Raw genomic sequence first — 13,352 nt, 5'->3', positions numbered from 1 at the left:
GAGGAAAAAAAAAAAAGTAAATTAAAGTCATGTGGCCATTGGTTTACATCTAATTTCAGCCCTCCTGTTTATACTTTAATTCTCTGTTTTTAGGGAATGAAGAAAGAAAAAAACCAAATGCATTGCATATCTAGAAGGAGCTCTCACTGCAGTATTTTTTTTCAGTTACATCCATTTTAGGAAGTACGGTGTTCCAGTTTTGGAAAATCCTTAGATTAACATAGGAAGTTAACTGATCAGGTAAAAAACAATCCTTCAGCTTCATACAGTAGAGCAAGACTGTCGGACTGGTAGCCCCAGAGCAATTCATCTGCTTCCAAAACAACTTGTCTCACATGAGGTTTTGTTTGTTTTGTGCAAGATAAAGCAAATTCATCCCTTTGTTATCACAAGTTAGTGCACCCTCTATATTTCTATTTTCCTGAATAAATACAGCAATTTAACTCATAGGAACACTGCATGCAGCTTATTCATCTGATATAAAACGTTCACATTCAATGAGAATTGTGTTTGAAAACAACACATGGAACTTCCTAGGTAGATAAAACCTAAGACAGAACACAGGAGAAACTTGCTGTTATTCTTAAAGACACTTAACTTTGTTTTTAACACTGTAAACCTCATTTTGCCAAGTTAGAACTAGAAACCGAAAGATGACTAAAGCACTAAAAACCTTTTGAGGGGAGTGAGTGATTGCCCAGGCAAAGAGGCTAAGAACAAAAAGGATCTGCAGAAGCTGTTAAATAGTTTTCCAGGAAAGAGGGAACAGCTAGTAAAATGGAAACGTGAGATCATGATTATGCCAATTACACTGTTCTGTGTTTTTGATTTTTCTGTTTTGTTTTTAAAAATATGTATTGTTTTACAATTAATAATACATCTTAATACATCTGTTTAAGGATGGTGTCTTAACACTATTTTCTTCTAGGGGAATGAGGATGGCCACAGCACCGCTGAGTTTGAGATCAAATTGTATCTACTACCCTGACCATGGTCACCTAGCAGTCAGCACAAGAAAGAGAAAATTGTTGAAAGACAGGATTGTTCAAAGGTTAAGAAGACCGGAACAAGTATGAGGCTATGTTAAACTGGTATTGGATCAAACTGATTCCTTTTTGGAACCTGGCTGCATTACTCTAGGAAAAGCGTTAATCTTCAAGATTAGATTTTCAAAAGTCTGTTGATGTAAGCATCTAACCGGCACATACATGCTGTTGCCAACAAATGTATACAGAGCAGATTCACAAAAAAGTTCTTTTGAAGATAAGGCCATTAGCAGCCTAGGAGAAGGCTTCGACAAACTTGTAAATCTGGTGGGCTCATTTTAGGGCTTTAAAAGATGGCTAGCAGCCCTTTTCCTTTTATGGGCAATAACTCAGAGCATAAACATACCAAAACCAGTAAGTTATGAAATTAAAACAAGAAAAAAACAAAAACAAAAAAGTAAGCTTTAATCATAAATGCCTGCAATTCATTACAATAGAGATGAAGCCAGACTAATTTAGAGGAATCTGTCTTGTAAAATTGAGACATCCAAATACAGATCACAAGTCAGTTTTCTGGGTACAGCAAATATTAAGTTTTCCGCTCCTGTGTTTTAATCAGCTTGACTCAAACACTGGCATCACACCCTAGGAACTACAGACAGGGAGGTACAAAAGTCTCCTCCACTGGCCATCCTGGGGTTAAACTTACAGTCAAAGGAAGACTTCTACTACCTTAATTCTTAGGTATCACCAAATCTGTTCATCCAACTTCACCTTGTTTCACACTACAAGCAAACTTCCTAAACAAGAGGAACCTAAACTCAAGAGTAACAGTATTTCCTTGTTAAAGCCTTATATCGTTATCAAAAATTTTCTAGTCAGAAATAACAACCCCAGGACATTTTCCAATTATCATGAACAGACCTTCGGTTCTCATTCAGGTACTTTACAAAACAAAGAGGGCCCATGTGAAATCACAGAAAACAACCGAGAAGGACTGTTGCTCTAGGCTGATCAAAAAAATTAAGGTAATATTCTCTAGATTCTAGAAGGGGTCTAAAATTCTGCTCCCGTAAGAATTCCTTACTGCTGCTGTCATTAAGAACTACATATAAGCTTTGCATGCATTCGGCACAGAATTTGGCTTAGAATGTAAAATAACTCCTACGTCCCTAGCTTTCTGTACAGCCTTAAAACTAAGCTAGGCATTAAGCAATAATGTTTTATTAAAAAATTACACTTCAGCAGCCTATGCAATTAAAGGAAATGGAAAGACTACATACTCTTCTTGAAGTTTTTGGACTGGGGATGAGGCTGAAATCCTCCTGCTGGAAGCCCATAGGTGCTCATACGCTGCACAAGACTTGCTACGTTGCCAGATTTCTCCCTCCTGACTGGTAGGACGTCATCCTTGGGTTCTACATCCTTCTTCACTTCCTGAAACAAGACATTTAAAAGATTAAGGCCATTTAAATTACCCAAGATGTCATAGTGCTTTTAATGAGCCACTCTATAGCCTACCAAATTTCAACTGTACTTACCATTTGGTGCATAATGATATACAATACTTGACAAACATGGTATCCTGCATCTAAACATACTAAAGGTCTTCATAAACAGGAATCTTCCACACAATCACGTTAGGAAACAAGCAAGTCAATGTGCCAAGAAAACTCAAACAGGGGCAGCATTCTAGTTATTTACTGCAATCCTAAGTAAATTTTTGAGCCTGGAAAAGTCACATTACCACAACTTTGAAGGCATGGCTTATATTAAAATTTTTTTGTCAATTGTAAGAATACAACCTCAATTACAGATCCATGGTTTACAGTACTAAATAAAAATCTAGCACATAAGTCTTTATTAACAGATCATCTCTGCCTCAGAAAGCTCAGAGGTTGTTTACAGACAAGATGCAATAGTACTACTGCTGGAAGATATGACTAGAAAAGAAAACAGGATACATAAAATAAGTGGGATTCGGGTGGAGGGTGTAGGAGGAAAGTAATAGAAAACAATATTTCTGATAAATGTTTCCCATCCTCCTATCAAATACTGCGTTAACACCTTAATTTAGGAGGAAGGCACTAATGAATACAAAGCGGCCTATAAATGAGAAAGCATCAGTTCTTGACAAAAAAGGTCCTATATTCAGCAGTTACTCTACTACATTAACTCATTAAATGAGACTATGTGAGAAGGAATACTTTGGGGCGTGGGGGAAAGGACAATGAATGGCTTAACATAAGAAATAACCTGGTCAGACCAATGGTCCATCTAGTCCAGAATACTCCTCCCGATAGTGGCAGTATGAGATGTTATTTAGAGAGAGCAAGCATGCTATCCTAAGTGCTTTCTGCTGTCTTTTCCTCTTACATTCCCCAAGCACCCATAAGGGTTTCATTAGAAAAGTACATCTCACCCATTCCCTTTAGCATCTAGCAATAAATTTGTCTAATCCCTTTCTAAACCCATTATCCTGCCTGCCCCCATAGCTGCCCATGGCAATAAATTCCAGGTATTCACTCCCTCCTATATAAAGGAGTTTCTCTCTCATCTGTGTTAAACTGACACCTCAGCTAGTCCGAGTCTCTCCTGTTCAGTTTTGGTATTTGAGGAGCTGCAATTCTGCATTCAGTTTATCACTTCCCTTCATGGTTGTGTAAACCTTGACCATATCCCACCTTAGTCTTATCCTCTCAGCTGAAGAGCTCCAGTCTTTTCAGCCCCAGTCCCACAAGGCAGCTGCACCATCCCCTTAAACATTTCAGCATTTTTCCCTGTCTTGTTCTCAATAGCCTTCCTGATAAGGCCCAGCATCCTGCTGGCTTTTGGGGTGTCATTGCAAGAGAAGCTGATGATTTCAAAGAACTGAAAACGACCACACCAGAACATTCATGAGCTGATGTTCAGCTTGGAACTGGAAGCTGCATATAGGCATGTAATAGGTTACCTTTCCTTCCATACATTACCTGGCCTTTATCTACCTACAGGCTCACCTGCCACCTTTTTGCCCACTCAGCTCCTTGCCATCATCATGTAACTACCAGAAGGAGTTTAATGGCATTCACAAAAATGCAGATTCCACAGTCAAATCCCTTCTCCAGCTCATTGCAGATGCTGCTGAACAAAACTGGCAACAGACCACATACCCAAAGGATCCCACTGCTGACTCTTCTCTGAGAAGTCCTTTCCTTCTTAATCTTGAAGACCACCTTTCAGCCCATAAAAGGGCTTTTGCTTTAATCTCATTTCTTGAAGTTCACTTCTTTAATAACTTGATGTAAAACTCTATCAAAGATTTCCTGATAATGCAAGTGTATTATGTTCACTGGCTGTCATTTATCTGTATGCTTATTAACACTCTCACAGCTCTGTAGCATTCCCAACTGCTACTCTGATAGAAGTCCACCAGCTGTCCACAGCTGGATAACATCTTGAGGAAAGTAAATATCCATTGTTAAAGTTTATTATACAAATAATCACTTTGCACCTTTCTGTGATCCACTTCAGAACAATTCTCACATCCATCACCAGTAGCCACTGGTCAGCAATTCCAGTAGTTATTTCAGCTACTTCAGTAGAATATGTAATACTATTTGAAAACAATAGAGATAACATACACATACTAACTGATATCCACCAAATGCTTAAATATGAGCTCTCAAACAACAAAACCATGTGCATCTCTGAAACGCTAAAAATACTAGAACTGCATTTGCCAGGATTTACCCGATACTTTTTAGAACATGAAAACCTAGGCTACTGACTGGAACTGTTCAGCTGGAAAACTCAATAGGCCCAGAAAGATCCCGACTGCTTTCAAACATACCAAGTCAAACAGTCCAAGGCACCTTCCTGTTTCCCAAGAGGACAGAGAAGGGTAGAATAAGAAAGGCCTAAAGAACAAGTTATTCCTCCCACTCGCTTACATTACATAAAAGATCAAAAACAAGCAAGCGGTTCCTAATGTTTCTCTCTCCGATTTATTGAGCCTTCTTCTCCTGATCAGCCTGTTCTACAGAAACCTCATCTTCCCAGTCAAAAAGAGAGCCAGAAAAGCAAAGCATGATGACTACCTCTTTCAAATGGGCGTTTTAAATAAAGATTTTGTCATTCTTCGTCTATTAATCTTTTTTTTGGCCAGTTGTTTGAAAGTCTGATAAACCATTTAAAGTTGGCTATAAATAAAAAGTTTGCCACCCAAAAAAGCCTCCTACCTAGCTGCCTTACCAACAAGGCCATTCTGCTCTACTGAAAAACATACTGCCATTTGAGAACTAGTCTAGAGTGGCTCCCTCCCTGGGTTTATGGTAAAAGTCTTCTACTATGGAGCTTACATAACCTCCAAAACTTCCAGCTGCTCCAAGAATAAATGTTTCTCCATTTAACTTATTTTTCAGTTATAAGACTCTCCTACGAGGAGTCTGTTATAGGCTCCTTCCCCCAAGTTTGTACTAATGCTGTACTTCAAGCAACTTCAGAAGCAGCTGCTGTGATAACTTTGCAACATGCTTCATAAGCAGCATGAAGAAAGCTAAAATGAGATGGGGAAGCCATACACATGTAGCCTGGCCAAAAATATGACTGACTTTAAATAAAACACAGCTTACAGGTGCTAGAGGAGGCTTTAAGAAAAGTGCCTCCTTTATCAGCAATTTGAGGTAAGCAGACAATGTTTGAGGAATGCTTGAGCAATTTTCATATCTGGGTTCAGCCTGTAACTGAAGTGGTCACAGGAAGGAAATATTCAAATACTGACATAAAAAGACTACCAATGGCAATTATAACAGAAAATACAGAGGAATTAGTTTTAAAAAGAGATAAAAGACTTGTGAGCAACAGATACATGAGGAAAATCTTGAAGATACATCCAAAGATTAAGGATTTAATGACGGAGAATTCCACAGGCAGAAACCAAGAGAATGATCAGACACTGGTAGAAACTGGTATTATGAGACCCTACTAATGCAGTTAAGATATGACAGTTGAATACTTCAGTACGCAGACAGTTTCTCTAGGAAGTCCCTGTCTAATCCAAGATGCCTAAAAAGGAAACAGACAGTAAGGGAAAGACCAGGATGATTATGGGATGAAGACAGCACGAGAGCTGCAAATCAATCAGAAAAGATTTGCACTGAATAGATACTTGTGCAAGAGTCATTCATGTCCACTAGGCTTGATTCAAAGACAGTGGATAGTGGTACTTTAATTAATGGATTAGAAAATACACAGATAAAATTGGTTTGCAATGAAGGACAGTGGCTGGTGATAAATAAATCTAGTTTTGAAAAAAAAAAAATACTAGTGAAGAATGAGTTAGTAAGCAGTGTATGGATAAGCCAAAAACTTTTTCCAATATTTAACTTACTCCCTTTGGAAATGCCACGTAAAGCAAGCATCTTTTTGTTAAAAGAGAAACTTCAATGCTAATTACCTTTCCCAGAACATTAAAAACTACATTAAAACCCACGTAAAACAAATTCAGGAATCCCTCGTCTCCAGGCCTAAGTTTGGCCCACTACACCAAAACCTGTAGTTCATCTCCATCCTCCAACGGCAGGAAAACTCCTCTAGATTCATTTTCAAAAGCATGCTTTAGGATGCTTTATCTAGGACACTTCCCAATCACCATTTCCAGGTATTTCATCTTGAATATCATTGTTATGACTCGCTGACCTTTTGAACATATAAACATTTTACAGAGGAAAATCATTTCTAATCAAGACATATCACAGTTTGGATCTTGGAAATTGACACTAATAATTTACCCAGATGTCAAAGATCCCTATCAACTCTGCAATGCCTAAGTCTCTGCCCAAACAGCTGGCTTGAGTTTAAGTTGCTGGAAAACACTGCACACAAGCCTAATGTCTGCATCCACACTAAAAAGTCCCATTTATCATTATATCTATTCTGAAATTCCAAAATTCCTATTCATTCACTTTGGAACAAGAAAGGTTTCAGGGCTGGGGTTTAAGTTAAACCTGTACATCTAAACCAATAGATTCAGAGCTTGTGTTGTGACAATATCAATAAAAAGTTTCCAGGATACTGGACTGGTCAGCGTGTTACGAGATGAGGCCACCACTATTTGCCAGCCAGCAAAAACAAAACAGAAATTTGACATTAGCTGCAGCTGGAAATTTTAATATTTCTATTATGCCAGGCCACTACAGCTAAAGGCTTGTCAGCATTTCCATTAGCAACACAGATTTTATGCATTTATGATTTGGCAGTACAAGACCGCTACAGATTGTATCTTGGCATAAAACACACTCAAATCGTAAGTAACCACCCACACTTTCTGTTACAAAGTATAGCTCCAGTCACTAAGGTCTGTAAGTTTATCGAATCTCTGTTAAATGAATTTTCACAGCACTTTCACAAAATATGAAATCACTACCAGACTGTTATTTTAAAAATGTGTATAATTCTCACATAATAGAGGAAAAAAGATCAGCAGTGATACTTAAGAGAACCTGTCACAGTCTAACAATTCCTCAGGGTGGGGGGGAACTCAAAATCATCTGAGTACATCGACATCTAAAAGAAGATTTTATTCCTCATTGCTTCACACATGCACAAAAACTGACATGTCTCTGTTCATCTATAACCTCATGATGCTCACTAAATAAGCAAACAAGCAAGCTGTCCTGACCTACTGTGTAAATGAGCAAGCAGCCCTTTCACTATTAGCTGCTTTCCCACACACTGCTGAAATGGGAAGAGGAGGATCCTCCTTACCTCCCACACCAGAAGTGCGGACTGCTAAAAATCAATTGAACAATCCAGTGGCAGAGAAACCAGATCAGATTTTCTGAAGGAGAAAGTGATAGATGGTTGTAAGTATGAAGTATATTCCTGCACTACAGGGCAGAGGGAAGTTAGTCATCCAGTCAACCTAAATCCTTAGCTAGATTCTTCAAATATAAAAGACTTCAATTCTCCTACGTCATTATACCAAGAACAATCATCTTTAGACTTCTTTTACATCATTTCCTTTGTATAACTGTGATAAATGCCAGCTTGTATAAAAGCTACCTGTTCTACATACATTTGTGTTATTTGCTGATTACATTTCAAAATGACATCTCAAATGATCTCAATATCCAAAGAGGTTGAGATGAGGAATGCACATAGGTAAACATCTGAGTCTTAACACACGATTTGCTCATCTCTTTTCTTCCCCATTGGAACAGCAGTGATGGCATTATCCATTCATGAATTAAGTTTTTGATTTATATTTTACTGAGCAGAAAATAAGGAAGTTAGAATTAAACCTGCCACTCAATTTTAGAGGAAAAGGAAGAGTTGGAAGCTTGCGATAAATCTACAGGTGATAGATTTTTGTTTATATAAGCTTATCTCTCAACCTTACAGCCTGCAATAACCTTTTCACAGAAAAATAATACATGAGTGCATCCATTTTATATGTATACACAAGCACATATGTGCGTGTGTATGTATGAAATATATAGTTGCATATAGATGTGATATTGCCAGCAAAAATTCTTTTCAGGTTCAATTAAAAATTTGGTTCCTGGAATACAAAAAAATCTTCCTATGTCTAATTATTCAAGCACCCATTAACTCTAAAATAATTTAAAATGTGTATTTATTTAGGTTCTTAGTAGAAGGAGGCATAAGGTAGATGTTAACAGACAGAAGCTGTCCAAGCTAAGTTACCCTAAGTCCTTTCATTTTGCCTACCAATGACCCTTCAAATACTAACTTCAGTTGCTCCTTGAATAAAAAATAAGTTATCATTTCCTGAATGCAGGCATCCACAGAACACAAATTGAAATATTTAATTAGGGCAAGTAAAGAAAAATGAATAATCTAGCTATTCACATCTATCCCATTCTTTTGTCATATTCTCCATCAATTAAAGCCACAGAACAAGACAATTATCAACAAAATTAGATAAAACGCTATCTGAACTCTTTCCACAGAGCACATTCGAATTTGCATTAACTTCTTCCACCTCCTGACAATACAGCTCAAATGGCAGAGGTCACAAGGAGCCCATCAACACCTCAAAGGATTAAAAGTTATTCTTCAAACAGAAATAAATCATTTCAAAGATGAAACTAGTTAGAGTCCCCTGAAGCACTAAAGAGTGTTCAAAGTTGACTACAGCACTCTCTAATTAAGCAAAACAAATTACTTCATATGCTGTTTAGAAGTTTAATGTCATAAGGTTTGACTTCTTGCCCTAATTTACGTCTGGACAAGGAAGTATCGCCTCTACAGTGGGAAGGTAGAAGTGAAATTTCAGAGGTTGTTAGAGATGTTACTTCGGATATCTGGATGCCTATAAAGCTCATGCAAAACAAGGATCAAAACAGATTCTGATCTGAGCTCTTACTAATATTTGTAAAGTTCAAGAGGCTTAGAAATCTTGTAATGTTTAAGCATCTTAAGTTTTTGCAAATGTTAAAAGACTTTTTCCATTTGCTTCTATTAGAGACTCAAGTCCAGATTGAGTAAAATATTGCCATCTAATCCCTAGTGCAACTGACAGTGGAGTAAAGAAACCTGAAAATTAACAGCAGTACTTAGGAGTCAAATTTTTAGGTCAGTGCTGCCCACCCACCTAATTAAAAATAAATAAATAAGTCTTGAAGTACTTTTAAAAATAACATCTAAGTGATATTTTATAGTGCTACAACATTTATTTGCTGCCAAATAAAAACATCTTGAAACGTTAATTGCATTTCTTGGCCATTCTACTTGCGTAGATATATGAAAATTTCATTTTATTTCTTGCAATTGTTTTACAGGCTAGTTAAAGTCCTGCAAGCAACCCATCGTAAAATAGCAACTTAGATCATTGAAATCAGGCCTCTGGCAGAGGGCAGGACCCAAATTCAGCTTCTGCAGCATTCAGCATTTTAATCAAGCAATACCACAAAGGAAGACGGGGAAAGAAATTTCTTTCCTTTCTCCCAGGTAAGTAAGTGTCTGTATTGCTGGTCCAGAGCAGTTAATCACTACAGATCCAATTTGATGTTTAACTGAGGACATCATCCCTTGTTCATTCTATCACTGTTTTTTCCTCTGTCCACTATCAGAATACAACTTTCTTCTTCCTGTGCATCCCTCTTCCAAGGCACCCAGCTTTCTCCATTCCCCGTCACACCTTCAGTACTTAACTCAGGGCCACTTCCTCTCAGAGCAGAGACAAAAAAAAGAAGAGTGAGAAAATTAAAAAGGGAGTTAACACTAAACACTGCCACACGCAAGTCCCTTTGCAGCTCTTGCCTAAGATAAAGATAATGCATTTTGCTGAATCAAGACAAAGGATATAATCACAAAATCTCAGAAGTGTAAGCTTTAAAATCCTACCTATCATTGCTTAAAAAAGAATTGTTTTGAAAATTAATTTAATCAAAACTTCACATTAGCTACCATTTTTAATTAAAAATGGGTCTTGCTTGCTGCTCCTGTTTTATAAGACATGACCACCATCATCATTGGTTTCTAACAGTTAGTGAACATAGTACAGCAAGCCCAAAGCTAACACACCCCCAAACTAAAGTAAGATTTTTAGTAAGAGGAAAATATCCTAAAAGTTTGTCAGACCTAGAAATCATTTAGCACATTCAATTTTGAAAACAGCTCATAATCCCTCAACCCAATGCTCAAAGAAGTAAAACACATTAAATATAAATTTAACACTGAAAACATTACAGTACATACCAGGTAACTTCCCCTCCAGAAGGATGACGCTTTCAAAACACTCACAGGTGATCTAAAAGTTGCAAGATCACAGGCTAGAAGAGCTATCCTCACGCAAACTTTCAAGTTTCAAGTTTGCAAGTATTATCACCCCGATCTAAATTGTCTAATCCTTCCCAGGACTATCGTAAATCAGACTAAGAATTCCATCCCTTCCATTCAGCCTTATATGAAAAAGCAACATAATAAATGTAATACTAGCAGTGTTGGGTGTAAGTATGTGCTGATTTACTAAACAGGTGATAAAGTGCTAAAAACATCATTTTAGGGTACACATACAGAACACTTGAGGTTCCCAGGGTATAACAAATGTCACATACATTAACTGGAGTAACAGACCTCTGGTATTATTACATAAGTTAATTACAGAGTAGATATTTATGGGACTAGTTTAGACTTCTGCACATAGAGAAGGTCTGAACTTAAATGTTTTCTGCATATGTCCAGTCAATTATTTCTGACTATGACACAATCCACATTTTGTGGAGTTTACTTAATGACGGTTGCAAATGCCATCTGATGCAACATGCTCCTGGCTTATGTAGCTGCAGTAGAGAATGGTTATCCTTCTACAGGGCTACAAAACAAAGTTACAAAATTATGCACACTCAGGCCTAAAAGTTAGATAAGGAAAGACAAAAGAGCAGATGGTTTCATGTGGCTAAAAAAAACTGTATACATATATATATACACACGTATATTTTTTTTTTAACCTTTGCATACTAGCTTGAGCACAAAACATTACATCTGAGCAGAGCAGCATTACAGATATCCAAGAACACGCAGAGTGACAACAAAACAAAGTCACAAGCAGACATGACATCTAGAAAAGCAAGAGGACCATGTACAATTAAGAAATTTTGATTACTCAGATCAGAGAGAATAATTAGACTATTAAGCAGTATTCACAGAAGTGAGTCAACATACTTTATCCTGTCTTACTTAGGAAAGGAACCTCCAGTTTCCTTCATTGCAATGCTACCTCCTGATGCAAAATGTAGGAGTACTTTCCATGAACTCATCATGCTCTTTGGTAAGACAGCATTTTAAAATATTTTTAAAAGTGCTAGTGTGTTCCTCATGCAGTGTTCATATTCAGCCACAGAATAATTCAAGATGCTGTAGGTTTTATTCTTAAAGTGAAACAACACGTTTTCAAATGCAAACTAAAACCTCCTTGACAGGTGCTATTTTAAACATTTTGAAAAGCATGGATGCCTGTTTAGAACTAGAAAGCAGCAAATCATTTCACCACATGTTCTGCACTTAAATAATGTTTGACAAAAGCATCTGTAACATTTCAGACCTAATAATCCATTAAGATAAACAAAAGCAATTCATACATGTAGATATCTTTCTTAGGCAAGATATTTATGATCCACATAGCTATACTGCCTTGGAGTTAGTCACACATGTGACACTAAATAATTGACATCAGTTAGACAACAGAATTCCAGTGTTGACACAGTCATGGTACTGCAACACAGTATCTGTTTAGCTTATCCCATTCATAACACAACACATTCACAACATAACCACCCAGGGAGAGACACTGCTTACGCTAAGGTGCCTATGAACAACTGTGCTGGCATGGCCATGTCAGCAACAGGAGCTCCATGGTGTACATGGAGCCTCACTGTAAGTTCAAAAAACCCTCAACACTTTTTTCACTCTTCACATTAGATAGGTTAGTATACAGAGGGAATTTGCAGGGTCAGGGCCTGACTGGTATAAACCCAAGTAGTTAATCCAGCGATTCTGCTTCCAAAAATAAAAATAAAAAAAAAATAAAAATCACAGCAGCAGGAATAATCCACAGTGAGCTCTGAATCCTAACAAAAACTCTTGCTGCATTATGTGAATTCTTCCATCTGCTGAAGGCACCAATATCTTCAGCTGTTTCTTAAAAGACTCCCATCATAACGAAGCCTCACCCAAGTCATTTAGCCTGATGCTCAGGTTAGGAGAAACCTGTTTATTTATACAGACAGGCCAAAATAGATGGATAATTGAATACTATGTCTCATCTATTAAATGCAGGATTCCTTATCACTGCTCCCATGAGTTCCCTATATGCACCAATTGATGGGATTAATGTGAAAGGAGCTTACGCAGCCATGCGTGGGCACTCCTCCAGAGCAAACAGCAGTACTACCTAGGCTCACCTGTGAGGAGCACACCTCCAGCGAGAGTATTTTCTGCAAAATCCAGAAGAAAATCAGCACAAGTGATGGCACCACAGTATCACAGATAAGCAACAGGAACAAAAGAATCAGCATGAACTCAATCTTACTCCTCACCAGGACAAAAAGAGCCAGCTTGTACCCATATTTTCTCTACTATACTCTGCACTAACCAACGTTACTTGATCTGGCTTTCACTCTTCCTTATTATCTTTGTTTTCGAAAAAAGAAACTGCCACCTTCAAAGCCAACATTGCTTTGAAGAGCTGACTACCTCTCTTAATGGGAGGTTAACAAAATCTCCATGCTCTTCAGTCTCACATCCCTGTGTACCCCACATGCAGGCCAGTTAACTCAACAACAAAACAGAAGCAGCTATATAAACAGAAATCTCATTTACCTGGTTAAAAAAAAAAAACAATAAAACAATAAAACTCTG

At 37.5% G+C, this 13,352-nt stretch overlaps 1 protein-coding gene across 4 annotated transcripts in view; it reads right to left on the bottom strand.

Moving 5' to 3' along the window:
* The window catches only part of CD2AP (CD2 associated protein), an 88,379-nt gene that overhangs the window by 43,120 nt on the left and 31,907 nt on the right, over nucleotides 1–13,352 (bottom strand). For all 4 annotated transcript variants that reach the window (XM_068937020.1, XM_068937021.1, XM_068937022.1 and 1 more), the window contains one exon: nucleotides 2,270–2,423. In XM_068937020.1, the coding sequence (XP_068793121.1) occupies nucleotides 2,270–2,423 (154 nt within the window). The remainder of the gene's footprint in view (nucleotides 1–2,269; nucleotides 2,424–13,352) is intronic.

The sequence above is a fragment of the Struthio camelus genome, chromosome 3 (genome assembly GCF_040807025.1).
Source record: "Struthio camelus isolate bStrCam1 chromosome 3, bStrCam1.hap1, whole genome shotgun sequence".
Taxonomy (NCBI): Eukaryota; Metazoa; Chordata; class Aves; order Struthioniformes; family Struthionidae; genus Struthio; species Struthio camelus.
Note: the sequence above shows the minus strand (reverse complement) of the source record. Positions and strands in the feature narration are given on the sequence as shown.